Source organism: Arachis hypogaea, chromosome 20, assembly GCF_003086295.3.
Source record: "Arachis hypogaea cultivar Tifrunner chromosome 20, arahy.Tifrunner.gnm2.J5K5, whole genome shotgun sequence".
Taxonomy (NCBI): domain Eukaryota; kingdom Viridiplantae; phylum Streptophyta; class Magnoliopsida; order Fabales; family Fabaceae; genus Arachis; species Arachis hypogaea.
The window spans coordinates 7,117,347-7,145,240 of NC_092055.1; the positions used below are offsets into that span (position 1 = coordinate 7,117,347).

At 32.1% G+C, this 27,894-nt stretch overlaps 3 protein-coding genes across 11 annotated transcripts; 2 read left to right on the top strand and 1 right to left on the bottom strand.

Annotated features, from left to right (window-relative positions):
• Window positions 1-595: 595 nt before the first annotated feature.
• LOC112784645 (protein RMD5 homolog) lies at window positions 596-3,900 on the top strand. 2 transcript variants are annotated; one of them, XM_072229502.1, is made up of 3 exons: window positions 685-803; window positions 1,523-1,832; window positions 2,561-3,900. In XM_072229502.1, exon 3 carries the CDS (start codon window positions 2,584-2,586, stop codon window positions 3,739-3,741), a length of 1,158 nt encoding a protein of 385 aa, XP_072085603.1. In that variant the 5' UTR covers window positions 685-803; window positions 1,523-1,832; window positions 2,561-2,583; the 3' UTR covers window positions 3,742-3,900. The 2 variants fall into 2 exon arrangements, with proteins under 2 accessions (XP_025683716.1, XP_072085603.1); XM_025827931.3 differs by lacking the exon at window positions 1,523-1,832 and having other exon boundaries at window positions 596-803.
• Window positions 3,901-5,632: 1,732 nt separating this feature from the next.
• On the top strand, window positions 5,633-9,295 carry LOC112784646 (phosphoglycerate mutase-like protein 1). Of its 8 annotated transcripts, none has more exons than XR_011878303.1 (10): window positions 5,633-5,998; window positions 6,543-6,616; window positions 6,772-6,879; window positions 7,025-7,104; window positions 7,500-7,662; window positions 7,890-8,096; window positions 8,197-8,281; window positions 8,716-8,835; window positions 8,919-8,960; window positions 9,048-9,295. XR_011878303.1 is itself a non-coding variant. In XM_072229503.1 (10 exons), the coding sequence occupies exons 1-10, from the start codon at window positions 5,824-5,826 to the stop codon at window positions 9,067-9,069; spliced, it is 948 nt and encodes a 315-aa protein (XP_072085604.1). In that variant the 5' UTR covers window positions 5,633-5,823; the 3' UTR covers window positions 9,070-9,295. The 8 variants fall into 8 exon arrangements, 4 of the variants coding, with proteins under 4 accessions (XP_072085604.1, XP_025683719.1, XP_072085605.1 ...); XR_003193999.3 differs by having other exon boundaries at window positions 7,890-8,092; window positions 8,193-8,281; XM_072229503.1 differs by having other exon boundaries at window positions 8,018-8,096.
• A 2,079-nt stretch (window positions 9,296-11,374) lies between these two features.
• LOC112783279 (fatty acid amide hydrolase) lies at window positions 11,375-19,733 on the bottom strand. The gene is made up of 20 exons (XM_025826159.3): window positions 19,266-19,733; window positions 19,051-19,160; window positions 18,691-18,751; window positions 18,167-18,354; window positions 17,941-18,070; window positions 17,741-17,818; window positions 17,525-17,672; window positions 16,952-17,064; window positions 16,785-16,860; window positions 16,393-16,464; window positions 16,200-16,251; window positions 15,632-15,709; window positions 15,350-15,433; window positions 15,128-15,231; window positions 14,842-14,934; window positions 14,485-14,553; window positions 14,038-14,102; window positions 13,790-13,851; window positions 13,583-13,678; window positions 11,375-11,787 (listed from the first exon to the last, which is right to left on the bottom strand). The coding sequence occupies exons 1-20, from the start codon at window positions 19,342-19,344 to the stop codon at window positions 11,725-11,727; spliced, it is 1,821 nt and encodes a 606-aa protein (XP_025681944.1). The 5' UTR covers window positions 19,345-19,733; the 3' UTR covers window positions 11,375-11,724.
• Window positions 19,734-27,894: the final 8,161 nt, after the last annotated feature.

A 27,894-nucleotide genomic window follows, 5' to 3' on the forward strand; every position in this document is an offset into this window, starting at 1 on the left:
TCTTTCTCACGTACAAGTCGGACGGAGGAACACCGAGTACCAGGTCCACTCGAAAGCCGCCTCCTTCATACGTTTGGGCCAACTAACGCCATCCAACCCATTAATCTCCGGTTACCCACCGTAACAAGTATAAATACAAAATTTATCGGAGCATTGTACTTCATTTTTGGTGAAATGCACTTATCTTAACTTTGGAAAAGAAAATAAACACAAAATTTATTGTAATTCAGATATTCAATAATCTAAAACTCTCAATTTCCACTTTAATTTTCACTATAATACATCACTTATATTATTATTATTATGAGTATATAAAAAAATTTAAGTTTATTATATATTATAACTATATAAAACATCATATATTTTTACAGAAATACATAATAACTAATTTTTTACATCATTTTTATCATCAATATAGATATAGATTGCTGCTTGTATAGAGCTTTTCTCCTCTAAAAATGAAAACCTGTATGATCTAAGAAATATAAGAAGATTAATTATCCTTTAGAATATTTTACCGTAATCACTAATCACTGATTAGAATTTGACACGGGTAACAAAGTGATTAAGAGAAGCCAAATCCGCAAATCTTTGTGGATAAGAGAGGGAATTTTAGATCCGAAGGGTATATGAGAAAATTCCTGAAGAAGAGGGACAATTTAGCTAAAAGAGGGAGCCCGGATATTTTCTTTTGATATTTGCACGTGTGGTCCAGTTTCCACACACGCTTCCGTTCCTCGCTCTGTCTTTCTCGGTCTTCTCTTACACATCACAGACGCCCATTCGCTCTTTCTCACTCTCAGGTAATCCCCAATTTCCTATTTCTTCTCACAAACCCTTTCTTTCTCTTATTTATTTGCCATTTCACTTTTTCCCCTTTACTTTATGTTAAGTTGTTAACTATTCAATGGCTTTTCGGTAAAATCGATGGAAAATAACAGAAATATATATTATATGATCTGTGATTTGTTTTCTATTTCCTTCTTTTTTGATGTGTTGTTCGTTTTGAATTCATAGTTCCAATTAAGTGAATTTTCTAATTATATATTTTCTGGTTGATTATAAGCATTTGTTAGCAATCCGGGATTGTGTTAGAGAGAGAACCAATTATTTCCCGTTTGTGGATTGCTACTCCTGATGTTATTATTGTATTAGATTTTTGTTGTGGATTTGTATCTTCTATATGAAAAAGCCTAACTGTGTCTGTGTTTTCTATTTTAAGCATTGTAATCTGCATTTATCACAAACACATTGGTAGCCTAACTGTGTGGTTGATTCTCTATTGATATATTCGAGTATTAAGTTTTCTTAGATATGGTAGATTGAACTATGTATTTCATAATGGATTCTTTAAATTCAGTTATTGTAAACGTTTGTATCTATGTCACTATTTTGATTCTGTCTTTATTTTAATGATTGATATAATCTGTCTTTAGGTTATTTAGTAATTTCTTGATTTGAAAATTACGTTAGATGCCATTATTTGTCGTATTTATATCGGAATTCTAATGTGAGATCTTAGGTTGTTAGTTACTATAGTAACGCTTGGAAGCTAGGAGTTAGAACCCATATCATGAGCCTGCCGAAACTTCCTTATGGCAAGTCCCCTTAGAAGCTACCCTAATGGGGCATGGGACGGGAATGGAGGATACGAAAAGTTATGAAGAGGATTTTCACTCTTCACCATGATTGAACTTTGCTTCTGTTCTCAAATGTCTCTGGCTCTTACCATGATAGATATTTGCGGCCACTCTATATCCACTCCCAAGAATGGGGACAATTACGACACTAGTCACTTTGTTAATTGAAGATGTGATATATGAATCATTGAGGTTCCTCTTTCATTTCCACTTTTGTCACTCCTTTATGATGAAGGAGAACATTTTATGATTTCAGGATAGCTTTGCATAATCAATAATGAAAATTCATCGATTTTACAAGCTACAAAGGGAAGATTGTTTGCTGAGATGAAGAGCATGTTTATAATAATAGTGGGAAAAAAAAGACTTCTGCACTATGTTCTATGTGATGTTTCTCATGTTAAGCATGCAATACTTAGTTGATTAGAGTCATCTTTACTTAAGTATTTGAATCCAAACAGAGGATCTTCTAGATTGACTTAAGCTAGAGCCGTAGTTTGAATTGCCTTTCTAAGTTTTGGATTGTCTTATATAATGTTTGAGATTCTTATATTGTAATGTGAGACTTAGCTGTGTTGAAACTGTACGCTAATGAAGTTGAGCCTTGCATGAAATTTCGACAAAAGCAGGGCTTTCAAAATCTTTGATTTATGACTTATTTTTATTTTGCTTTCTTGGTATTATTAATGCTTTTACAAGTTTGAAATGATAGTCTTTCCAAATTTAACTAGACTGGATATCAGTTGCATTTTCTTTAAGACTTATGTAGGTAGTGGACTTAACGATTTGTATAGTGTTTAACTGTTTGTTGGTGTGGTGCTCATTGTGCTCCAATATATATTCATCTTTTTTTTTGTGCAAGAAAAAACAATCTGTTGAGTCTTTTCAAACGGTAGTAACTCTTTGCAACTTTTTTGTAGGATTGTGTGATCTTAACTGAGAGATGGAACTGAGTAGCATCAAAGATGCATTTGACCGTGTAGCTAAGAAGCAAAAGTTATCCTCTTCCAAGTCTCAAGAAGTTGTTGACCAGGTGGGGCGTGAAATTGAGCAGGCATTGGCAACAATCCAGGCACCAAATGGCCCCTCAACCCCTGTTGATCAAAAGTCCGTTCTTACAGATCTGAAGTCAAAGCTTAATGCTATTGTGGCACTTAAACAGTTAGAAGGACCACAGAAGGAACTGAATCTAAGTCTTTCCAAGTACCAAAAACTCCTTGAAAAATATTTAAACCCCGACATATCAAAGGCTTACAGAAACGTTGACTTTGATAATCATATTGTAAATCAGATCATTGCAAGTCACTTTTACCATCAAGGTTTATTTGATCTTGGAGATAGCATTATAAATGAGGCTGGAGAGCTGGATTTAACTGCTCTAAGGTTGAAGTTCATCGAAATGCATCAGATTCTTGAAGCTATGAGGGTTAGAAATCTTCAGCCTGCTCTAACATGGGGCTCTGCCAACCGGGATGAACTTGTCAAGATTGGTTCCAATCTTGAGTTCAAGATTCACACATTGCAGTTTGTAGAGGTCGTGCAAAATGGAACCCGAGCTGATGCCTTAAAATATGCACGAACTTATCTTGCTCCTTTTGCTCCCCTCAACAAGGATGACTTCCAAAAGCTTATGGGTTGCCTCTTGTATGCAGGAAGGCTTGAGAGCTCCCCTTATTCTGATTTGATGTCACCAGCTCATTGGGAGATGATAACCGAAGAGCTTGGACGGAAGTTCTGCACTCTCTTGGGGCAGTCCTACCAGAGTCCACTGAGTGTGGCAGTTGCAGCTGGAGTTGAGGGGTTGCCTACACTCTTAAAGCTGGCTAATGTAATGGCAGCAAAGAAGCAAGAGTGGCAGGCAATGAAACAGTTGCCAGTGCCTGTAGAATTGGGTAAGGAATTTCAATTCCATTCGATTTTTGTATGCCCTGTAAGTAGGGATCAAGGGAGTGAAGAGAATCCTCCCATGTTGCTGCCATGTCTACATGTTCTCTGCAAGCAGTCAATTTTGAAGTTATCCAAAAACAGCACTCGAACATTCAAGTGTCCATATTGTCCCGCAGAAGCTACAGTTGCAAACTGCAGACAGCTGCATTTCTGATTGGTGGTGTTAATGAATTTCTCTCTTACACGTTTCATGGATGCAGTACAGCTTTCTGGTTTGCACGTTGTACATAAATATTCTTACTAAATTATATCTTTTCTGTTTGGCAATATTTCTTGACTGGATAAAAATATTAAAAATAACTATGCTTCTCAATTGGATTGGCCTGTTACAATTTTCGACACTCACAGGTATGAACAATTGTACAGGTATATCTGTGATCTCACCTACGATATGATGGCTTATAATTGTGTGCAACTCATAGATCATAGTTTGTAGTACTGTTCCACATATGGTAGATTATTGGATTTCTGGTGTCTCAGATGTTAACTCTTGACAGCAACAATTACTGGACTGTCTTCTGGTCAAGCGTGTCTGTTAGCATGCAAGAAAACAGAGCATGAACTTTAATTCTCAAAAAAGACTAGATCGATATGATGTTTATTTTAGTACTTTTGAGGAGTAATGAAATAGTCGAGTTGCAAATTAAGTGGTGATACTTGTATAATTAATTACACATCATTTCAGTTTGCACTATCTAATTTGTAGGTCTCTTGTAGTCGTCTGTTCCATTCCATCATAACAATCTCCTTGATTTATAACCGAGCACCAAACAGTAATAATAGTTTTCATTTTCATCTCAGATCGAGTGTTTTATGTCATCTTTTCAATTTAGTTAAGCATCTTCGGTTATCCATGCTGCTGAGTACATATTAATGAGATTCAGTTGTGCCAAGCGAAAAAAAACATCAACTGAAAAATATAAGAAAGAAAAAAGAGGTCACAACTCACAACTCGTGGATTTCTTTTGGATCAAATAAAATTTTCTTGTTTTCCTGAGCTAATTTTGTAAAAAAAGAAACAAAAATTCTAACCAACAAGAACATCTTAACTCCCAAATAGTTCTAGAAAACTCATGTTCTCTCTGAGAAACCAATCATCCTCTTGATTCCACGAAATGAACCAGAGAAGAAGCTGAATCTGTAGATGGGTTCCCAGCCCCAGTCCCAGTCCCATTCCCTTGTTTAAGATACTCCTCGACCATGTCTTTAGTGGACCTTGCGGACAATGGGTGAAAGAGTGCACCCCACTCGGCGACAAAGCCTTGAACCAATGCCCATTTCTGGCTATCTTCCATTTTGGTCCATTGGAGTTTGGCGTTGTCTTCGTTGAGACCCATGTACTCGCAGAGGTGGCGGAAGAGGAGGTGGCGGCTCTTGTTTATGGCTTGCTCAGTCTGCTTCACCCGGCTTCTGATGCCGGTGATCCTGATGCCTAGCTCTGTGGCCAGTGTGGCGTCGCTAATGCCCTTGTTGCTGCTGTTGTTATTGTTATTCTTGGTGCATGAGATTCGCGTGTTGAGCCTTGCAGAGAAGAGGTGGGTGGTGATGGGGGTGGAAGAGGAGGAGGAGGAGAAGAGCCTTGGTGTGGGAATAACATGAATCCGCAGAGCCATTTGATTTCAGGTAATTTGGATTTTGGAATAACCGAAGAATTCTGTGTGCGGAGATAGAATGAATGTGCGCATCTTATTTGCGAAAAGAGTTCGATTCTGTTTTTATTATTAGAATTTAAAACCTTATCTCATATATTTTAAAATCCATCGCATATGAACGGATTTTGGAAGTTAATTAGAAATTAAGAATTCGACAAAATATAGAATAGAATGCATGGGAAAATAAAACTTTAATTAAGTGAAGCAAATTTCTAGCTTTCACAAAATTTTTCGTAGGATTGCTTCTGAATAAATTTATTTATTTATTTTTTGTAGGAAATAAATAGATTTAATTCAGATTTAATCAGAAAACAATAATTCAGATATGATTTATTTATTTATTTTTGGAGTTGAGTTGTTATCATTAACAAAACGGGGTCTAGTCTAACACTCGAAGCTATTACACACTTAATCATGGTTGATGGTAGGTAACACATCCATTCTCTAACAACCATTACATGAAAGGAGGGGTGAAATGGAATTCAAATCAAATTCAAATTCAAATTCAAATTGCTATCTGAGAGACTGAAACCATAACACTGCAATCAAGAAGATCCGCTCAGTCCCAAATAAATAAATAAAAAATGCTCACGTTCACATTAATAGTCGCAGCTACGAGCAGCATAAGCACTTTTTCTCTGATTGGATCATCGTCGCCGTCTTCTTCGCTAAGCTTTCCCTCCATTTCCCGCGCATTTCGCTCTCGCTCTCGCTCTCGTTCTCGTTCTCGTTCTCGTCCTTCTGCTCTCTGCTTCTCAGGTACGATACTTCCTCACTTCTCACTTCCCTGACCGGAACCTCTTCAATTTCATTATCATTTACCTATCTATCTTTCTAGGCCTTCAACTTCGGCTTTCTTATTTTCTCTTCATCCTCAAGTTTCATCCGCGCGATGCGATCTCTCGCTTCTTCTTTTTCTTTTGTTTTACTCTCTCCCTGTGCGTTTCTGTTTCTTCCATTGGCGATGCTGAATTTGATTATTCGAACGCTACTTCGCGAGGCTCGTTTAGGTTATGTCTCGGTTGAAGTGTCCTTAAACGTGCTTTTGCTGTGAATTAATAAATTAACTTCTCTCTGGAATTTTGTGATCTGAATCTGAATTTGTCTGCGATCTGATTTATTTTATCTATTTCACTTTGCGATTTGTTGTAAGAATAGAAGATCCACTGTATCAACCTTAACAATGTAGCGATACTTATAACATCGTGTTGATCTAGTAATAGCTCTTGTTCATAATTCACTATTAGTTCAGATTACTTAATTGTTCAGTTGATGACAATTTTTTTTCTGCTGCTGGTTCTAGGTTTGTCAGAGAATACGGATTCTGGTGTTGCTCCGTGTTTGTTTCCATTGCATCGTTGTAAAACAATTCACCTGGTTGGTTTTGAACTTTTTTTTAAGTCAACGCGCTAAATTTTTTGTTGACTTAAAGCTGATGTGTATTTTGTTAGAAGCACATTCAGGATTTTAGTTGCGCTTGATCCTTTCCATTCAAATCAAGGCATTGCCAACTGATAAAAACATTCATCCAGGTCAGGCATGCACAGGGGATCCACAATGTCGAAGGAGACAAGAATTACGATGCATACTTAAATCCTGCATATTTTGATGCACAACTTACGCCATTAGGCTGGCAACAGGTAAAGTGCAATTACCCTACTCATTTTGCAGCATATTGTGTGAATTTTGTTCCATAGGCAAAAGCTTGCATTAGTCCTATAGTTGAGAGATAGAAAAGATGTAGTTTAGTTTTGTGAGTGTATCATAATCTTTTGCAGCTGGCAGGTTGATAATTTGCGAAAGCATGTTCGTGCTTCTGGGCTTATAAAGAGGATTGACCTAGTCATTGTATCTCCTTTATTGAGGTATAGGCATCTGTGTGAATTATTAGACTTAAGTTTAGCATTAACATCAAAATTATACATTTGATTTTAAAGTACACAAATGACAAATCTAGTAGCATAGCATTCTTTTTGCATATAATGTGCTTCTTTTTATGACAAAATAGAATAATGTAATTTGATCCACAGAGCCAATCTCACCAAGTGGGAATAGCTTTTCTTCTTGTTGGTGTTTCATTTGTTTGATTGTCTTATGATATTGCGAAGTCATCCATTGGACCTCAAACTATCCCTCTATTTATTAGAAATAAATGGGCAGGATAACTACTTGCTGATTGTTCTATATGATTATTAGCACCCGTACGTTGGTATGATATATATAGGACTAGCTGATTGTATGCTACAACATATGGTTATAGGACTCTACAAACAGCTGTTGGCGTATTTGGCGGTGAGGACTACATAGATGGAATAGATGCACTTCCCCTAATGATAGCTCATGCAGGAAACAGCAGTCATAATGCAATTTCAAGTATTAATTGCCCCCCAATTGTTGCTGTTGAACTTTGTCGTGAACATTTGGTATGCTAGTTTATAATCTAAACATTAACTTTGTCACGCGGGGTCCTCTCTCTCTCTCTCTCTCTCTCTCTCTCTCTTTCTCTCTCTCTCTCTCTATATATATATATATATATATTGCCACTACAAATTGAAAATCAATGAAGCTCGTATAGTAAAACTGTCCTTTCCAAGCTATTAATGATATGTATGCATCCCAAACTAAATTTACTTTGTGATTTCATATAAAGAATAAACAAGGAGGGAACAAGCATAAGTCATACAGCCAAAGAAGCCTCTATTTCAAAAGCTGTAAACCCTTTTCGTCTTTCATCCTTCATTCCTACAGACGTTTGTCTCAATGTGTTTTCTTATGCAGGGAGTTCATCCCTGTGACAAAAGAAGAAGCATTAGTGAGTATCAACATCTGTTTCCTGCAATTGATTTTTCACTGGCAAGTACCTAGAATTCATGACTTTGATTTAAGAACCCTTGTCGTTTCATACAAAATGGCACACCTACTTATGCTAAGTGTCCTTTTATTTTGTTTTCAGATAGATAGCAATGAGGATATTTGGTGGAAGGCTAATGCTAGAGAGACAAAGGAAGAACTAACTGATAGAGGGCTTAAGTTCCTGGACTGGTATATTTCTGTTCACGAAAACCTTTGTTGCTAATTGTTTACAATTATATAAAGAGTAGTGCATTGTAGATATGCTGAGGAGTAACACTCCATTCATTTTGTAAAAGCTAATTTAATTTTACTTATCTTCTTTATTACAAAAGGCCATACATAGTAGAATTTATCTTCTTTAGAATAAATAGATAACTGCTTGCCGAATGCTTTTGTGATTATTGGCACCCATATGTTGGTTATTCTAGATAGATATCTAGTGATGATCGGTAGTTCAAGATCTATGTAATTCTTTGTAAAGAACAAAATAATCGTTGTTTTGTTGTAATTTCCCATTACTTTCATGTAACCTTGCAGGTTACCGGATAACATCAAACGTGAAAAGATTGATTTCTCTTTTTTTTTTTAATTATTTATGTTTATTATTCTTCACTCCATCACAGGTTGTGGACACGAAAAGAAAAAGAGATAGCAATCGTGACGCATAGAGCATTTTTGTTTCATACTCTAAATGCATTTGGAAATGATTGCCATCCCTCGGTTAAGATAGAAATATCCAAGCCGTAAGATCAGATAACTGCTAATTGACTGATTGACTCAGCAGTTTTTATTCCAGCTGATTGACTGATTTCACGTTTCCTTGCAGCTTTGCTAACTGCGAATTTCGCTCCATGGTCATTTTTGATAGGTAAATCATGTATACAACTTAAACGACTTGAGGGGGCCCCCTTCATCTCAGACCATGATTTTTTATCTTTATCCTCTGCTCTAACAGGAACGGATGCATCAACCGTTAATTGTCCAGGAAACATACCTTCTGGGATGGACCTACTTAGTGATTTTTGTGGATGAGAACGGTGACTCTTGAGAAATCCAATGTGCTTTGTTCAAGGGTTTCACAAAAACACTGGTTAAAGATTTTTGAAGGGAAAATTTGTAAAGTTTTCAATATATTTAATACTATATATATAACTTCTCCTTTAGAAACTTTCCAGTACTGATTAAAATATATCTTTTTACAAATTTCACATTGTATGCTGTTTGAGTGTTTGATTTGAAGCTTCTACAATTACTGGATTGTCCGAAGAAATATTGTGTAACTAGAATACCTGTCAAGCAAAGGTGTGGCAAATCAGATATTCGGAGTGCGGTAAGCCGGTAACATTATTGGACCTTTCTTACAATCGATAGTGACACATCTATTTATAATTTTATTAGAAGAGAATCAAAAGGTAGTTTGAAAATTTTTAAATGAGTGAAATCTTACTCCAGTACTTAACAATTTTCATAAGTGATGATCCGCACTCTAACAAAATTAAAATGCCATTCGACTTCATCCATTCGTTCTGTTAAACATTCTAATCCCTCGTTAGACTCTTCATCAAATGATAACGGTAAAATCAAAACTGTATCGTTAGCTGTATACGTTTTACTGTATAATTTGATTAGGACATATAGTCGTTTTGATGACTCAAGCTATGTGTCCTAACCAAATTGTGCAATGACACGTATACAAATAACAGTACAGTTAGGATCCTACTGTTATTATTTAACGAAAAGTTTAACCGTGAGACTAGAATATCTAACGGAATGAATAGATGAGGGTTGAGATAGTATTTTAATTTTATTAGGATGCGGTCACTTATAAAAATTATTAGGGATTGAGATGAGATTTTATTCTTTTTAAATACTTAAATTTTTCTTCTATTTTGTCATACATTTTTTCCTAAGATGATATAGCTTAACTTTATTCTTTGTATTATAACTTAAGATTTTTCTTCCTTGTTCTTTCTTAGTCTCGTGATTTTTATTTTTCTTTAGCTTATTATATGTTTTTAATATTAATATTATTATATTTAGTAGTGTAAATTGAGCTATAAAAGTTATTTTATGATCACATTTTACTCACTTTTACTATTTATTTTTTATCTATTTATCTATCTATCAATTTATATAATATATTAAAAGAGGAATCAAGATAATTCTAAAATCATCTTTGGACGTTCGACATTTTTCTATTTTACCATGTAAATCTTTGTATTATGTTATAAAATTCTTGGTATTTTTATTTTCTCATAATCTTCCATCTACCATCTTTATATTATATTCTTGTTACATTTTCATATTCTCTAAACATTTATTTCTTTTTAAATTATTCTAGCTATTCAATCTTAATATTATTTCTCTTTAACAGGTAAACTTGAGTTATAAAATTTAGTTCATTCTCTTGTATCATTTCTCATTTTTATTTAAGAAATCGGTGTTTAACTTTATTTTTTTATATTTTTACTCCTATTTTTATATAAGTTACTCTATGCTTTTAATGTTAAATTTTTTTAATAGGTATAAATTCAGTAATAAAATATAATTCATCCTCTCTTTTATACTCACTTTTATATTTTTTATATAAATCAACATTTACTTTATATTTTTTTTTTATTTCTCTTAAAAAATTTCATGCCTAATGCTCTTTCTCCTCTATTATTACTTCTAGACAAGTATTTGAAGAATCTAATTGATGATCATAGTTCTTTTTTTATGTTTGCTAAGCATATATTTGGTGATGAACTCCTTAAAACCTTGTATAATATTCTTACAATTTTTTAATTTTTCTATCTTTGACCTAGTTGTATTTATTAGTTACACTTATATATCACTTTTTTGAGTTTTTCCCTTTTAACAATTTAATTTTTTAAAATATTAAGTGTAATAATATTATTTAAAATATGATGTCATGATTTATGAAAAATAAAATTAAAAAATTGAATGCTATTTAATTTTCAGCTATTGAAACATAATATTTATATTTGTATTTTATTTAATAATTTCATCTTTGCACTATATTATTTAGATATAAGTATAACTTAAAGGTGACTACTTAAAGAAAATAAAAATAAAAGTGATTATATAAAGTCAAATAAATAAATTTTATTTAATAAATTTTTTATTTTATAATTATTAAAATTAATTTATATATTTTATGAAATATATATATCCATCCTATTCCTGGACGGGTCTAATCCTGGTTCGTGATTATTTGAAGTTATATATAGTGCTGTTTTACATTACTTTGCCATACAGTGGTAGCTTGGACAGTTTCGATTATCACGTAAGATATCTTCTCAACAGATAGCACAAATTTTCACTCCCTAAAATGAATTTTGTACATTGTTACAAACTTACAATATTATTTTAGACGCTAAAGAAGCTCCCTTGTGCTGTTATGCATCTTGATGAGGTGCACAATATGCCGGCATCCATGATATTCTTTATTTCCGAAACTATGTTTTGCCGCCTTTAAATTATTATAATTTTTGCTTCCAGCAGTTATTTCCTACAAACAGTTGAAACTTGAAACAAATACTGAAATACACATCCTTGAGAAAATCAGATGGCCATTGCCCCCAAGGATCAAATACACGGGGGAACGCTTCAGCACAAATATTGTTGCTTCAGTTTGACCTCAGAACGTCATGATATTGCAGTGGCCTTTTCTTTGACTCACCGCAGAGTCTCTGTATAAAGTATAAACAAAATATAGAACGTTTACCGAAAACATTATACACGGATAAACAATTCATGTGACAAAAAAAAACCTTGGTTTAGGGTTTTTTACCCAAAAAATAAAATAACGTAAAATAAATATGCATACTAGATTGTCTTGAAAAAGTTTTGCTTATATATTTGACTTCTTTTAATTTTATGTAAATTGTTACAGGTCTTTGGGTTTTATAGTTTGTATGTAAAACGTATACATGTAACGATTTATGAATCATGAATGAATTAAAATGCTCATTTAACACAGATCATTGCATGATATTGGGTTTCATAGTTTGTTCATAAAATCCACTGTATAGAGATTTTTATACAAATCTAATATGTTTATGATTTCTTCAAGAATCGTTGCAGGCTATTGAGTTTATGAACAATCCATGAAACTCTGCAATGATTTGTGTGACCTTTCTAATTCGTTTATGAATTGTTGCAGATATGTGGTTTTATATACAAATTGTAAAACCAAAACACTAACGATTTACATTATAGCGTAAACTATGAAAACCACCTCCGAGTTTTGAATACGCCGACAAATATGTCCTCCACTTTTGATAACAACAAAAATATTATAAATGTGACAAAAACGAACTAAAAAGAGTATTATTTTTTTATGAGTGGCAAATAACTTTTGTATTTGATCTAAAATTTTGTAGAAATATTTAGATAATTATTTAGAAATTACATATGAAAAATCGGATAAAAATTTGGTCTCTGTATTTTTTCATTTTTTAAAAGTATTCTTAGTCATTGACCAAAAAAAATCACTTAATATAAAATGACCAAATTTTAGGGATAAAAATGTCTTACTTTTATAATCATACTTGTAAGAAACCATATGAATATCCAATTTCTAAAAAATTTTTTGAGAATATATATTTAATATTGAGTATTTTTGTCGCATTTTAAGATATTTTGAGAACATCTTTATCATTAATAAAATTGAGAGATATTTTTTGCCAGAATTTTAAAAAATTAGAGGTAATTTTGATAGTTTACCCTACACAATATTAAGAAAAAGGACAAATATGTAAGATATTCAGAACAACGCATTGTAGGTGGACTGGCTCGCATAACTTATAAAACTGGCGGGTTGGGTATGGAAATTCGAAGTTAGAACCAGCTAAAAGGGCCGTTTAATCCACGGGATTTGACAGGAAGACGACACACCTTTTTTCTATTGACACTTGTTTTTGGTTTTTTATTGGGGAAAAAAAAAAAGTAAAACAAGAATTTAGTGAAATAGTTTTTTGGTATATTGCCAATATAGTGAAATATTTTTCAAAATATTTTGTCAATTTTTTTAAAAAATAGTGGCTTTACCACTTTAATCTTTTGAAAATTGCTTTTAAATGATAATAATGATATTAATTTTTTGGCCCGCTAGTCTGCAAAAAAGGTGCAAACTAGCACATCTGACCCATATTTTTAATTATAAGACAAAAATAAAGAAAATGCATTGATTATCTTTTTTTTTTTTCAAAATTGTTTCTAAAAAATCACGTATACATTAATTTAGTCCTAAAAAAAATCAGATGTCTGAAATCAATTCTTCATTCAATTAGATGATGACATACTAAAAAAAAATTATCTGTGTTATATACTTATATGTTAGTATCTAACTAACTAAAAGACCAATCTGTTTTCGAAGAAGGATTTTTTTAGGATCATTTGACGCATGTCTCAGCTTTTATCGACCATTTCGATTATTAATCTATGTGCATATTTATTTTATTTCGATTATGAAAATATATGTACCTCCACTGCAGATGCTATACGCAGAATTGTAGCTTCCGCCCACGGTCGGCCTATCACCTGCAAACCTATTGGAAGTCCTGATTTATCGTAACCAACCTGTACATGGAACATTGTTGGTTAAAGGAATCAACGGTAATAGAGAGTATATTAGTCTCTTAGCAATGGTTAACTCTAAAAAACACTCAATGTACTGTTCATTTTACTCACCGGGACACTAATAGCAGGGAGTCCCAGAAGATTCCCCGCTATAATGAATCGCATAAGGTAAGCTGAGAAACAAATTTCAAGTTAACATATATGGCAACAGGAAAGATATTAAATATGCGTTGCGTTGTGGTGATCATGCCACTTTATTTAAGATTCTCATGATGACAAACATTACAGTATAATGAAGCAATATTAAAGCAATTTGTATATAGTCTTTGAAGTTGCAACTTAAAGAGCAAGTCAATCACCTGTTGTCTGCATATCTGTCTCACCACTTTGCAGAGCACTAGGAGGGATCTTGGGTGCTGTCATGCTGTGTTATCCAGAGTGTGAGAAATAATTCTATTCATATCAAATTATTCCAAAAGAAAGCATATGCGCTTTAGATGAACTAGCAGCTTAATACGCACGTTTGGCTTGTTAAGCCATTTTTATTTTTTTTAATTTATATATAGAATAATAAATATTAATTTTAACAAATACTTTTAGTTTTTTTATTTATATAGGATTTACACGAGAATACCAATAGAAACTATCTTTTCTTTTTCCTTGAAAACAAAACTACATAATTAGTTTTTTTTTTCTTTTTGGAGTGGAAAAGACAAATGCACCAAAACTTTTCCAATCGATTTTATATATAGTCAATTCAAATATAATAAATTTAACTGCTGTTAACATAGGTGTTTATTACATACCCAGTTGTTGGTGTCACTATGATATCCACCTTCTTGAAAATTTCCATGTGATAATGCATAATCCTTCGTCTGAGAATTGAGAATTGAGATATGTAAGATAAAATTAGAATAAACTGTAATGAGCCTCTGTCTTCTTTTTTCTTTTTCTTTTTCCTTTTCTTTTTTTTTTTTTTTTTTTTTGGCTGTTTAAGAGTATAGGAGTAATTATTTCTAATTGTTGTAACCATTTGATATCCAAAGGGGTCTGATCTGTAAGATGTTAAAAAATTAAAATGAACGACATTAAACGCCTTTTTTTTTGGTCGTTAAAAGGGACTAGACAAAAGTCGAGAAATGTTATAAACTACTTCATCTCACCTAATACGTTGGGCTGCAATATAATCTGCTGCTGTAAACGACCGAAAAAGTACCATACTAGTCCGTGTATCATATGTTGATTTTACCCCTTTCCTGTTAAAAAAATGATAGAAAATCATCGTGAAGTTCTCTTACAATTTACTAGACAATGATAGCCACTAATGGTAAAATATACTTTCAAGTTCGGATAAGAAGAATAACTTTCTTAGTTCTGCAAATATCACCTTGACACCTTGTGTCAGTTAGAATACAAATGAAACTACCTGCGTTAAGTGTCCAAACGTACCCGTCTTCACAATCAGCATTCAATGAAGATAAGCATTCCGAGCCAATGGAAACAACATGGGCAGTTCGCATCTCATGAAGCTCTGGTATAACAATCTCTATTATCTGCAAATATAAAAGAATTGCATACTTCATAGAATTGCTTGCACTGGTCATGAAGTCGTCTTCATAAAAAGTCGTTGCAAAACAAATCCTGAAGTACACGGAAATATCATGAACTTACTTCACAACCATGCGCCTTTGTCAACAGATTCAGAGCATCCTCACATTTGTCGGAGACTTCAGTCGAATGAACATCATTAAACCACTTCACAAGAATAAATAAATATAATAATAGTTAGAAAAAGCACTATCATATTAGACTGCACATAAAATCTGTGAAAGGGATAGAGTGAATGAACATCATTAAACCACTTCACAAGAATAAATAAATATAATAATATTTAGAAAAAGCAATATCATATTAGACTGCACATAAAATCTGCGAAAGGGATAGAGTGATTACCGCTGTATACTTCCCTATTCTTAATGATCCCAAAATATCTGAATCATCTAATGACAAAGCTGGCAAGCAAGGTGGTGACTACATGAAACAGAGGAATATATACATCATAACTGACTAAAAGAAAAATATTAAGATTTCTTATAGATAATGTAGAATGAAGAAGATTTGGTCAGTGGTCTAACTTTTTTACATACTTGTATATGAGTTATTATTATACCCGTGTTTTCTTCCTATATCCCAATTTTATATTGTAAGTAAACTCGTCAAACGGTCCTAAGAACTTTGCATTGAACAAATTAGTTTTTAAAAGAAGACGATAAATTAATCCCTACTATTTCAAAAATGACAAATTGATCCTTAATTTATTTTAGTTTTTAAAAAATCGTTTGCTAGGTAGATTAAGTTTTTGTTATATAGTTCTGTAAATTATAGAAAGAAAACTACTTTTCAAGTGACAAGTTATAAGTGGAAAGAGAAGGATAAAACTGTTCAAAAAATATGAGCAATTAGCAGTTAAACTCTCTCAGTATTAATTTCGAAGAATATCAATCAAAAGATTAAAGATTACCGGCCTCAAGCTGATTCTATTTTCTGGTGATGCACCCAATATTGCCGCATACCTGAGTTATTAGAAAAAGAAAGACCCGTTATATGTACTCATGAAGCAATCTACGAGCAACCCAAAGTAAGCACTAGAGAGCACTAATGAAAGCTATAGTAAAAATGGAAACCAAAGACATTCTAAAATATGGATTGTATACACTAGCATGATATCCTCTACTGATGAAGCAATCGGTCCAATAATTTCTACCGTTCCACTATCACATAATGACCTGCAGATAAAAAAAAATGTAGGCATGATGAGGTGGTCCAAAATTTAACTAGTCAGGGACTGTCATTAGTTTTTGTTCTAATGCAACTAAATATACTATTAATATATAACTTCAAATTTTAATCAATTGAATATCACAAATGCTGGTGCCTAACAAATAATATTATCAGAGACCTAGTAGACTCCAAAATATTCAGATGTTGCCCCTTGGAATTTGCTAAGTTAAGATAAAATGATGCTGTCAGTGCAACAAGAAAATGCATTCCACGTTTTTTTTTTTGGGGAGGTCATAACATGGTAAAAATTACAAGAAGAAATTACCCCTGCATGCTTGTTCGCCCATAATTTGATTTCAGTCCCACCACACCACAAAGGGAAGAAGGAATACGAACAGAACCTGCCTTTCTCCAGAATATGCAAAAAGTTAAGAACCAGTACATAGAAAAGTTGAGGCAAAAACAGTTAGTATGACAATATTTTTGCACAACCTCCACCATCAGTTCCCAGTGCAGCAGAACATATTCCAGACGCCACAATTGCAGCTGGACCAGAAGAAGATCCACCAGTATACCTATCAGGTGCATGAGGATTTCTTGTAGTTCTGCAACTCAAGAATAGTGGATTGAGTTATCAATGATGGGTACATTGCAATAAAAATATAAGAAATTTTAAAGCAAACCAAATCATTGTTACGCGTATATTATATAAAACTCAGCAGTTAACAGTGCCAGCAATTCTCCTGTAAATTTCCTGAAGGTCTCTGGCCCTAAGTCTATTCCACCTTTCAAATCGTTTATAAACTTGCAACTGAACGTAAAACAGGGTGAACTAACACATTGGAAACAACAATACAATCACAATTGCTAATAACTTTACTTGATTACTTTATCTCCTAATTTGAAAGAAGGTATGCAATGTGTAAATGCTGAATGTGTATCAAGTAAGGCAAGCATATATTGCTTTTCTTCTCTGGTCATTCCAAGCTCAATCTTTATGTTGATGGTGACATCAACTTTAAAATCAACGAAAAAAAGAGTTTTAAAAAATAAAAAAGGGATTACCCGTAGTTAGGATTATTTCCAGTTGTACCCATTCCAAACTCATGCATATTTGCCTTCCCAACAAAAATGACACCACAGCTACGCAGCCTTGAAACACAGATTGCATCCTCCTTTACAGTACGTACCTCATGCATCCACGTACTTGCACCTTTTTATCGCCAAACTATATTTCAGAACTTTATTCAATTACTCATACAAAGAGTCAATAATACTTACCCTTAGATGGATGGGGATACAAGTCTATATCATCTTTGATCGCGATGAAAATTCCATCTAATATTGATAACGGATTTCCTATACAATCAAAAGGTCTAAGGTGTTATTGTCTATATCACTTCCCACCACATCTCAACATAGTCATGTATGAGATATTTGCAGTATAAGATCTATATAAGCATTTGAAACATACAGGTTACCTGCTTCGAACCTCTGAGTAGATGCTGCTGCCTGCTTCCGGACTTCTGCAGCAGCAAACGATATCAAAAGTGGCGCTGGTGGCTTAATTCTGCAATTCTCCTCTATAACTGAGATGATGCGCTCAGCAACCTATTTATTCAAAGTTAAACCGTCTCCCTTAAATATATTTTACAATAGAGGCAATTTCATACTCATGGGTTCCAATCAACTGAATGCTCTACTTACCATAGACGGGGTTACTTTTCCAGATCGATAGGCATGAGCATAGTCTCGTATCTTCCAGTACCGAAAGGGTAAGGATGAATCTTCCCAGGATTTAGAAGGATCATACTGTGGCAGACACTTCAAGGCAGACTCAACTCGGCTTGCAGGGCTCCCATCTTCATCAAGGACTACAACACCAGGTTCCGTTTCTGCGTGTGTTATAACAGAACAACAGAACATACATCTTCAAATTCAATGTAACTAACACAATTGATTGTGTTACAGTTACTAGTTCCTATTATCACTCTCCAAAATAATTTTATGTTTTCAACCCTATTGTAATTATGTAAAAGAATCACAAGCAATCAGACTTCAGATTTAGGTAAATCCAACTAATAAGAACACCTCAAATGCAAACATACAAATATTTGAGTACTGTATAATGCTATAAAGACAACAGAAAAAGCCAGTGCGCCTCTTCAATCGGCAAAATTAGTGCATATATTATTGACATGAAGTAATTGAAAACATGGAGATGAAATGACCTCGAGGTGGATATTCAGGTTTAAACATCGGTCCTTCTGGTATCACAGTATGCCGCAGTAACTGTTAAATAACAATCAAACAATTGACGTAACATTTAATCAGTTCCACTTGCCACAGTCATGCACACTCGACTCAAGTATTGTTCATAATTTCATAAAACTACGGAGGTTCTAAATTGCAATCAGCAACCACTGCATCCACACAATTGCGGTCGTTTTTTTTTTTCTTGCAATGCAACCGCAACCACAGTTTAAATCCAGAGTCATCGTGACAAGTTACAAAATGAAGAAACGCTAAGCAACGATTTCAGCAACCAAAAAAAATGAAAACTGAAGCAGAAAACACACGCACACAGAGACCTGATCAATTTTGTTGTCCTTCTTCAAATGAGTCATGATAGCAGGACCTATCAGTGGAAGTTCAAGTATCCTCACAAAGAATCGAAACACGAATCCAGTCAAATGCGGAGCTGCAAACACAAAATCGAAACAGAATCAAATAGTAAATCACACTAGAAACTCGAGAATCAAACGCAATTAAGAAGGATTTAAATGAACCAAAGAGTAGTGGAGACCTTTGACAACTTCATGTTCATATTTGACGGAGGACAAATCCACGTCCTTCGCCGGCAACATTTCAAGCTTCTTCACCATCTCCACAAGCGCAAAATCAAAACGCGAAAGAATTGACGAGCGGTGAAAATGCTCGAACTCGAGGAGAAGCAAAAGCGGAAACTAAACGAGGTTCGAAAGAGAAATTACGAAGGAGAGAGAATTTGGTAGTAGCGTTTGGAGGTAAACGGCGAGAAGCATTAGGTGACAACTGACAAGTGAGAGTAAATAATAACGGAATCATTTAAGACTCAACAAGTAGTGCTGCGATGGGATACGGTGCGTTTTGGCTTTGACATTTTCGTCCACAAACCACTTCTTCTCATTCAGTTGCTTCGTTGCGCTACTCTCTTGACTCCGTCTATGTCTCCTCCCTTCGGATTTGGAGATAAGATAGATGAATTAGAGATAAAAAAAAGTTTAGGCCAGCACTTTTTTAATAATTTGATTAGCATTTAACTAAAAAAAAAAAGTAATTTTTTTATTATTAAATATAATTTTACATCATTAAAAATATTATTAATAACCAATTAATAATTACAAAATATAAAACTTGCTACTTGCTAGCTCTTCTTTTAGAGATAATAGTAGTATTATTTTAGAGTTTTGCTTTAGAAAAAAAAAATTGTTTCAAAATATCTCCTTGCCAAGTGTCATAAGGACACTATGGTAATAAATGCACACATCGGGAAGCATTAATTTGATTTGTACATTTTGAAAGCTGCTTCGAGCTGGTGGAAGTTCTCAACTAACTCAGTGTCTCCAACCTCCAATCATTATAACCTCTTTCTCTTCGTCTCTGTCAGCTGCATCCTTTAATAGTATCTTCTCAATTATCTTCCTCATTTTCCTGCAACTGCAAATTACATAAGTCAATGACTTATAACTCAAATGACATAATCTCTCAATATTTAATTAAGAGGTTGCGAATTCGAATTTCTTATCTTTGGTTAAAAAAAAAAAACTACAAATTACACAAAAAAAATGACAACTTTTAACCAGTCAATTTTAAATAATTGTAATTAATAATAATTAATTTTATATTTATTAAAAAAATAAAATTTAAATTATTACTAATTAATAACAATTAAAAAAATTTGGATTACTAATTAATGATAAGTTAGCTAGTAGTTAGTTATTGAGTGTTGGAAATTTAAAGGAGTTCATTATACAAACCCACCTGCCTTTCTAGTAACTAAGGTTGTGTTTGATTTTTAGAAAAAAGATAACATAAGATATTAAAAATAAAATATAAATAATAAAAATATAAAAATTAATATTTTTATATTTTATTTGGTTATAATTTATAACAATTGTAAAAGTTTAGTTTATTTTATTTTTTTATACAAAAAAAATTAGAAAAAAGTATAATTATAAAAAATTAATAAAAATAATAAAAAATAAATTATATCTTTTGTTAGTATTGTTATATTCTTTATGTAAAATATACTAATTTTAGTATCTTTGAATATAATATCTCTATTCTTGTTTCATTTATCAAACATAATTTTGTGTCTGTATTCTTATTTCAGTGTTCCATGCATATAAACAAACGAAACCTAAAGGTGGAATAAAACTCTTTATTAATTTTTATTTTATCATTTTATAATTTTTATCATTTTATAATATATTTTTTTCAAAAGAGATTATGTATTTTTTTGTTTAACTAACATTTGTCCTAAAAATATACATATTAAGATTATTATTATTATTATTATTATTATTATTATTATTTATAGAAAAGTTCTTAAACTTTTCACTTTGATAAATACATAACAATATATTAGAAACATAATTTTGTTATTTTTTATAATTTTTTATTTTATAACTTTAAGATGTATTCTTAGCCTTTTTTTTCTAAAGAATCTTGCTAACTAAAATGTTTATTTTTATATTAAAAATCTTGTTTATTTAGGCAAAGGGAGTTAGAAATATTTTGTCCAACATGTAACTAATTTTAATAAACTCTAAACCCTAAACCCTAAAATTTTTATTAATTTTTTATGCTGTAAATATTTTAAAAATTTACAATTTCTTTGAACAGAATCATTCTACATTTGATATCTTAACAAGTGTCTTGTTAATTAAACCATCTTTTATTTATAAAACCATATATTGATTTTCTTGATATTAAGGTTATTAGATTTTGTCCATCTTCCTAAAGAGATAATAATATTATTTATAAATCTAAATTAATAGAGAACAACTAGGGAACCAAAAGCATATCAGTCAAAAATCAACCAAAATGTGTTTGGGTTCCATGAAAAATCGGGTTTTGATTTGTGCTCCGTGATCTCAGGAGCGGTTTTCAAACATATTATTCAAAAAGTGATTTTAATTAAACAGTTTTGTTTACTTTTTGGCTGGTCACATTTTGGTTCCATATACTTTTCCAAATTAATATCTTATTACAAAAACATAATTATTAATCATTCATTTAACTGTGGTCTCTTAATTACAAACCAATGTTTTAATCCAGTTGCTCGATTTGCAAATTTTCATTACAATTAACTCAAGAGCTAAATTATATAGCATAAAAAATAGAAAAGAAATAATCTTATTTAAAAATCTATCGATCTACATAATAGTTTAATTTTATAACAATATAATTTGTCATAGAATAGTGAAATATTTCAATTTTCCTCCAAAATGTAGTTGATGTGTTTCTCTCCTCAACTTAAATTTGTTATATACACACCTTGACAAATAAGGCTCTAAACAGTTGTATTCACATGCGCAACAATGCATAATTTGACTTTGAACCTATTTGTGGATGAAGAATTCAAGGTAGTTGGCGAAGACATTTTGTTGTTGTGCCCCACCTATATATATAATGAAAGAGTAGTGCCCAAAACTCTAAAAAAAGTTAAAAATGAAATAGGATGCCATGGTACTACTGTCTGTAAATATTAATTTTTAAATAGAAATACAAATTAAAGGACAATGCAATAATGCATACATAGATATATAAAAGAATACTTTACTAAGGTAGTATTCGAAAATTTATATTGCTGATACAAAAATTTCTAAAAAATGTTAACTATAAATAAGTCATTACAAAATTTAAAAATATGATAAAAAAAATAAATATTAAGTATACATTTTAAAAAGATTTTAGAGATTAAATTAAATTCTAATACAAATTTTTGTATTTATTATTAAAAAAAGTAAAAAAATTTCATTCTTAAAATTCAATCATTTTATGTGAAGTAATTTTTTTTAAAATTATTGTGAATGACTATTCTTTTTTTTCTGAAAAATAAAAAAATTAGAGAATAAATTTTACTCTAAATTATTTTGTACACCTTATAAATATTTATTCAAATATTGTCACAAAAATTCGAATAAGATAAATAAGTCATTTATAAAATACAAAAACTTTTTTGTTTTTTACAAAAATATAATATTTATTAATTATTTTTAGTGTATTTTTAAATCATTCAATAATTATTTTGTTATTAACTTTTTTCAAGAGTTTTTTATTGGCGGTTAAATTTTTTGGATACCAAATTAGTAATTAATCTATAAAAACAATATATGCAATTATGCACAAATAATATAGCATCACCAATTTATCAATTTTGCTTTTCAAAAAGTACAAAATAATAAAAAAGACAAAACAAATTCAGGAAAAACACAAAATTTAGAATTATTATTACTTATTCCTTTTTATTTATCTATAATGTTTGTAGGGGTTGTATTATATTAATATCATCGTTATGTGGAACATGAGTGAAATCATGAACTAGAGACCAGTGAGGACTGAGGAATTCTGATCTTATATTGACTTCTAGCTGGGGAGGAATTATTGGGGCATGATTTTTTCTTGCTTTAATTTTTACTCTTTGATGCATTGTATTATCTATACCATACTTTTTAAATTCTAAGTAACCATATAATTACAGTAATATTAGGAAGACGATAAAAAAAAATCAGTTAAAGCGGCCTAAATTTACCTTATGATATTGGTTCCAATGCCATTTTTTTTTCACTCCTATGTACCTATTTGTTTATCAAATAATATAATAACAATATATCAATGTCAGTCTTATATCTTAATTACTATATTCCAAAATGGTTGGACAACTTTAAACAATAAAAATAGGATTTCTCATATATTTTTTGTAAGAATATGAGGCATCTTTTACCTCTATGTGGCCTTCAAATTTCAGAAGCTATAGGCTACACTCGTTATAGAGAGGGTTCCATTCCATATAACTTGAGAATCGAATTATAGTCAAATTAACACATCACTGTCTTATCCCTTCCTACTCTTTCAATCAATAACGTATGGGACCCCTCCTCTTACCTTCCAAATCACAAATATATTCTCCGTATTTTTATATTCATTAGTCCACCTGCTTTATGAAAACACAAGAAATATGGAACTGTAAAAGAGAGAACCTATATCTACAAAAAAAAAAAAAAAAAAAGACTAACAATTATAAAATAAACATAACTCGTGATCATCGTAGAGCATTAATCGTTTGAAGAGAACGAAAATAAGGATTTGACAAAGACAAGAAAAATTGGGAAAAATAAAATAAAATTAATTAAATATATGAGGTTAGCAAAACATTAATCCATCCTCAAATCTCACTGTTACACATACATACATTATCGTATGTCTTACCAACAGTTCGATGAGACCAGTGATTTTAAGGTTATATAACTTCTTAGAATAGTAGTATTCAAGTGGTGGTGGCAGTTTTCAAAAGATGAGTGTTCATTGTGAAAGAAGGTCGTGTGTTCTTGTTATGACCTGAATCATAATGTGATGTTATCGGCTCAGACATTATCTACTAGAGGGGGTTTATGGAAGGATATCTGTCAGTTGCAGGTCAGTGATAGTGATGTGAAAGATAAGATGATTGTGGAGTTATCTATGGAGGTGGGTGACGGAAGGAGGACTCGATTCTAGGAGGATGTCTGGCTACAAAGTGGTTCGTTAAAAATGAGTTTTCCGAGACTTTTCTCTATTTCTAACAAAAAAAGATCTGTTATATGGGATTGTGGGTTTTGGGATGGATTAAAGTGAATCTAAATTTTTTAGTGGAGGCGAGAGTTATTACAATGGAAGTTGGAATTAGTGGATCAATTACATGAAACTTTAAGGCCTATTAAGCTGGCTCATGATAAGCAAGACAGAGTTGTTTGAAAGTTTGACAAGAAAGGTATTTTTTTAACTAACTCTTTTGTGCAGGTAATGCAGTCAGAGTCCCTCCCAGAGGAAGTCACCAGCTACAGTTTCACCAGAACTATTTGGAAAGGTTTGGTACCACCACAAGTGGAGTTATTTATTTGGTTTACTTTGATAGGGAGAGTGAATACCAAAGAAAGATTGCATAGATTAGGAATTATTGGACATGGTGATAACATATGCGTTCTGTGTAAAAAATACGTTGAATATATACATCATTTATTTTTGGGTTTTACTTGGCAGGTGTGGTGTCGATGGCTATTTGACTTTGGGAGATTGTGGTTTATTCCGAGCTCACTAAAGGAACACTTTGAGAGCTGGACATGTGTTGCTAGCAGAAAAAGAGACCGCAACAAGTGGTTCATATGTTTTTTTTTTTTGTTATTTGAAACATTTGGCTAAAAAGAAACCGGCGAATTTTCAATAACACGGAAGGAGGTGCAGAAGAGATGTTTCATAAATTTGTAATCTATTATAGATAATGGTATAGTTTGGATTCTTTTTGTTGTTGATAATAATATCAGAGATAACACTAAAAATAATTTTATGTTCTTTATCTTTACAGATTCTTTATTTGTTAGCTTCTTTTTCACTTTACTATTTATGTTGAGCTCCTTTGTTAAAAAAAATAGTAGTATTCACTTGCACTATTGCTATAGAAAAGTAAGAATATTAGATATTATATGTCTAAAAATAACCGCACCTTACTAGGTAGGATATCAAACTAAATCTTAGTAATATTCTCAAAAATTATTAAAAGGCTATAAAGTTGTTTCTCTATTAGACTCGAAGGCAATAAAATAGAGATAAGAACTATGACTAATTATTATAAGAACGATGCGATATTCACCTTGTGTAGATTTTCAATTCACTAGTTTCGATCAACATGCTTTTAATTAATACCTAAACTACCAAATTTATAATAATGTCATGACTCATGATTCATGATTCACCCTTTTTGTTGACAGTAATGGTAGAGAGAAACCAAAAAAAGAAATTAGAATTTATTTTATTTAATATTTATTAATTATTATAATAATTAATAAATATTAAATAAGATAAATTTTGAGTTTTTAATTATTATTTTTGTTATTAAATATTTTTTGTTGAGCTGAAAGTATTAGGATTGAGTTTTGTGACTAATTTTTTTTAGGGTAAAGTATATTTTTTGTCCCTGAAGTTTTCGAAAAATTTCAAAAATATCCTTAAGTTTTAATTTATTTCAATTTTATCTTTGATGTTTTGAATATGCTTCAATTATATCCTTTTTGTTAATTTTTTGATAGTCAACCAATAGTCAATCTTTTATTTCCAATTTTACCCCCAAATTCTAACCGTGTTTGGCCCACTCCCTAACCCATTTCAACGCCTCCACCTTTCTTCCCAACCATCACCCATCCTCTCTTCATCTCTCTCGTTGCAACCGCCGGCGCCATTACCAACCACCACCACCACCACCAATCTCCATCTTCGTCTCCAACATCATTCATCCAACTTCCTCACTACTCATCCATCTCCATTTTCATGATCATAAAGCAGCAAAAGACAGAGATCGAATACCGATCCTGCATCACGTTTCTCTTCTCCCAATCCGACACACTCAAGTCTCATACAGCATCACCATTCACGGCGCCTTAAGCTCGTGCTCCACCGTCCACGATTAACTGCGCCTGGATCTCCATCGCTCACGATTCACCACGCTCAGAGCTTCACCGTCCGCGTTTCACTGTGCCTCGAGGTCCACCGTTATGTGTGCTATGGCTTTCCTCTCCGACAGCCTTAACTCCCCCTCTCCCTCTACCCGTGTCCAGATCTTGAACATTAACTGGTTTCAGAAACAGCCCAATGGAAAGCGACGAGGTTTAATTTCTTGTTCAGATCTACAATTAGGGTTCAATTGTCCAAATGATTTTCTATTAGTTTGTCAATATCACCCTTTTACATTCAATTTTGGTATTTTCAACTTGTTGCTGTTGCTGTAGCTTTGGTACTTCATTTTGCAATTGAGCCAAATGTGTGAATTGATAAAGTTTGTCCACACTTGGGATACTGAAACAATTAACATATGTGGCTGTGATTAGCAACATGAATATATAGTCAATGCCTTATTGTCTAAAATAAAGGGTTATGCTGAATTTTTTGAATTATTGCCTTGTAGAATATAGTTAAAATTGAAAATTGTAACCTACCAAGTGCGGCGGCACAACGAAGAGAAGAAGGGATGAGTGGCAGTGGCTGTGCACGGTGGTTGGTGAGACAATGAGAAGCAAGGGAGAATGAGAGTTAGCATGAGAGAAAAGACAATGGGAGACGGAGATAGAAATTGGTGGTGGTGGTTGGTGGTGGCGCCGGTGGTTGCAACAAGAGAGATGGATGAGAGGATGAGCGATGGTTGGGAAGAAAAGTGGAGGTGTTGGAATGGAATGAAGTTGGGAAGAACAAGGAGAGGCGTTGGAAGGGATTATGCAGTGTGCCAAACACTATCAGGATTAGAGGGTAAAATTGGAAATAAAAAGTTGACTATTGGTTGACTATCAAAAAATTAACAAAAAGGATATAATTGAAGCATATTTAAAATATCAAGGATAAAATTGAAATAAATTAAAATTTAAGGGTATTTTTGAAACTTTTCGAAAACTTCAAGGACAAAAAATATACTTTACCCTTTTTTTTATATGAAAAAATATTAGTGTTTTTGTTAAAAATGAGATTATTGAGTGTAATTACAGATAGGTGAATTTTATAAGTGAGAAGTTAACACGTAGGGACGCGTTGTAACAAGTGGGGACGTGTTGAACACGTGACAACATTTCAGTCAATACGCATAGACATGTTAAAACACGTTAGAAACGTGTTGAATATTTCCACAATAATATAATACACTTCAAATGTCAATATTTTGAAAATGTGGATAAAAGGTTCTTACATCTTTTTAATTTGTGTTATTTAGACAATGTAAAAGCAAAAATATATAGATATATATCTTCAATATCTAATTGATGAGTTAAATGAGTTGTGGTATCTTAATATTTTGACTATATATTTACCAAAAATGAATATTGTTATTCATATTTTAATGCAGTAACTTTTTTTTAAATTTATATAATTTTAATGTAAAAAAATTATGTGTAGAGTGATATTATTATTTTTTTTATCTATCAAATAATTTTTTGTTATTTATACAAGTCACATCTATTGTTATGATTATTATAATTTTTTATTTTACTTTTTTTGGTGTATACTTTTCTCTTATACTTTTCATTTTCAATGTTAAACTTAAAAGTGATTTGATAAAAATTAAAAGAAGCATAAAAATTTATCTTTTATATCATGAAAAATAATATTTACACACTTTTATTAATACTCTTTATGTACATATTTTGTTATAGTAT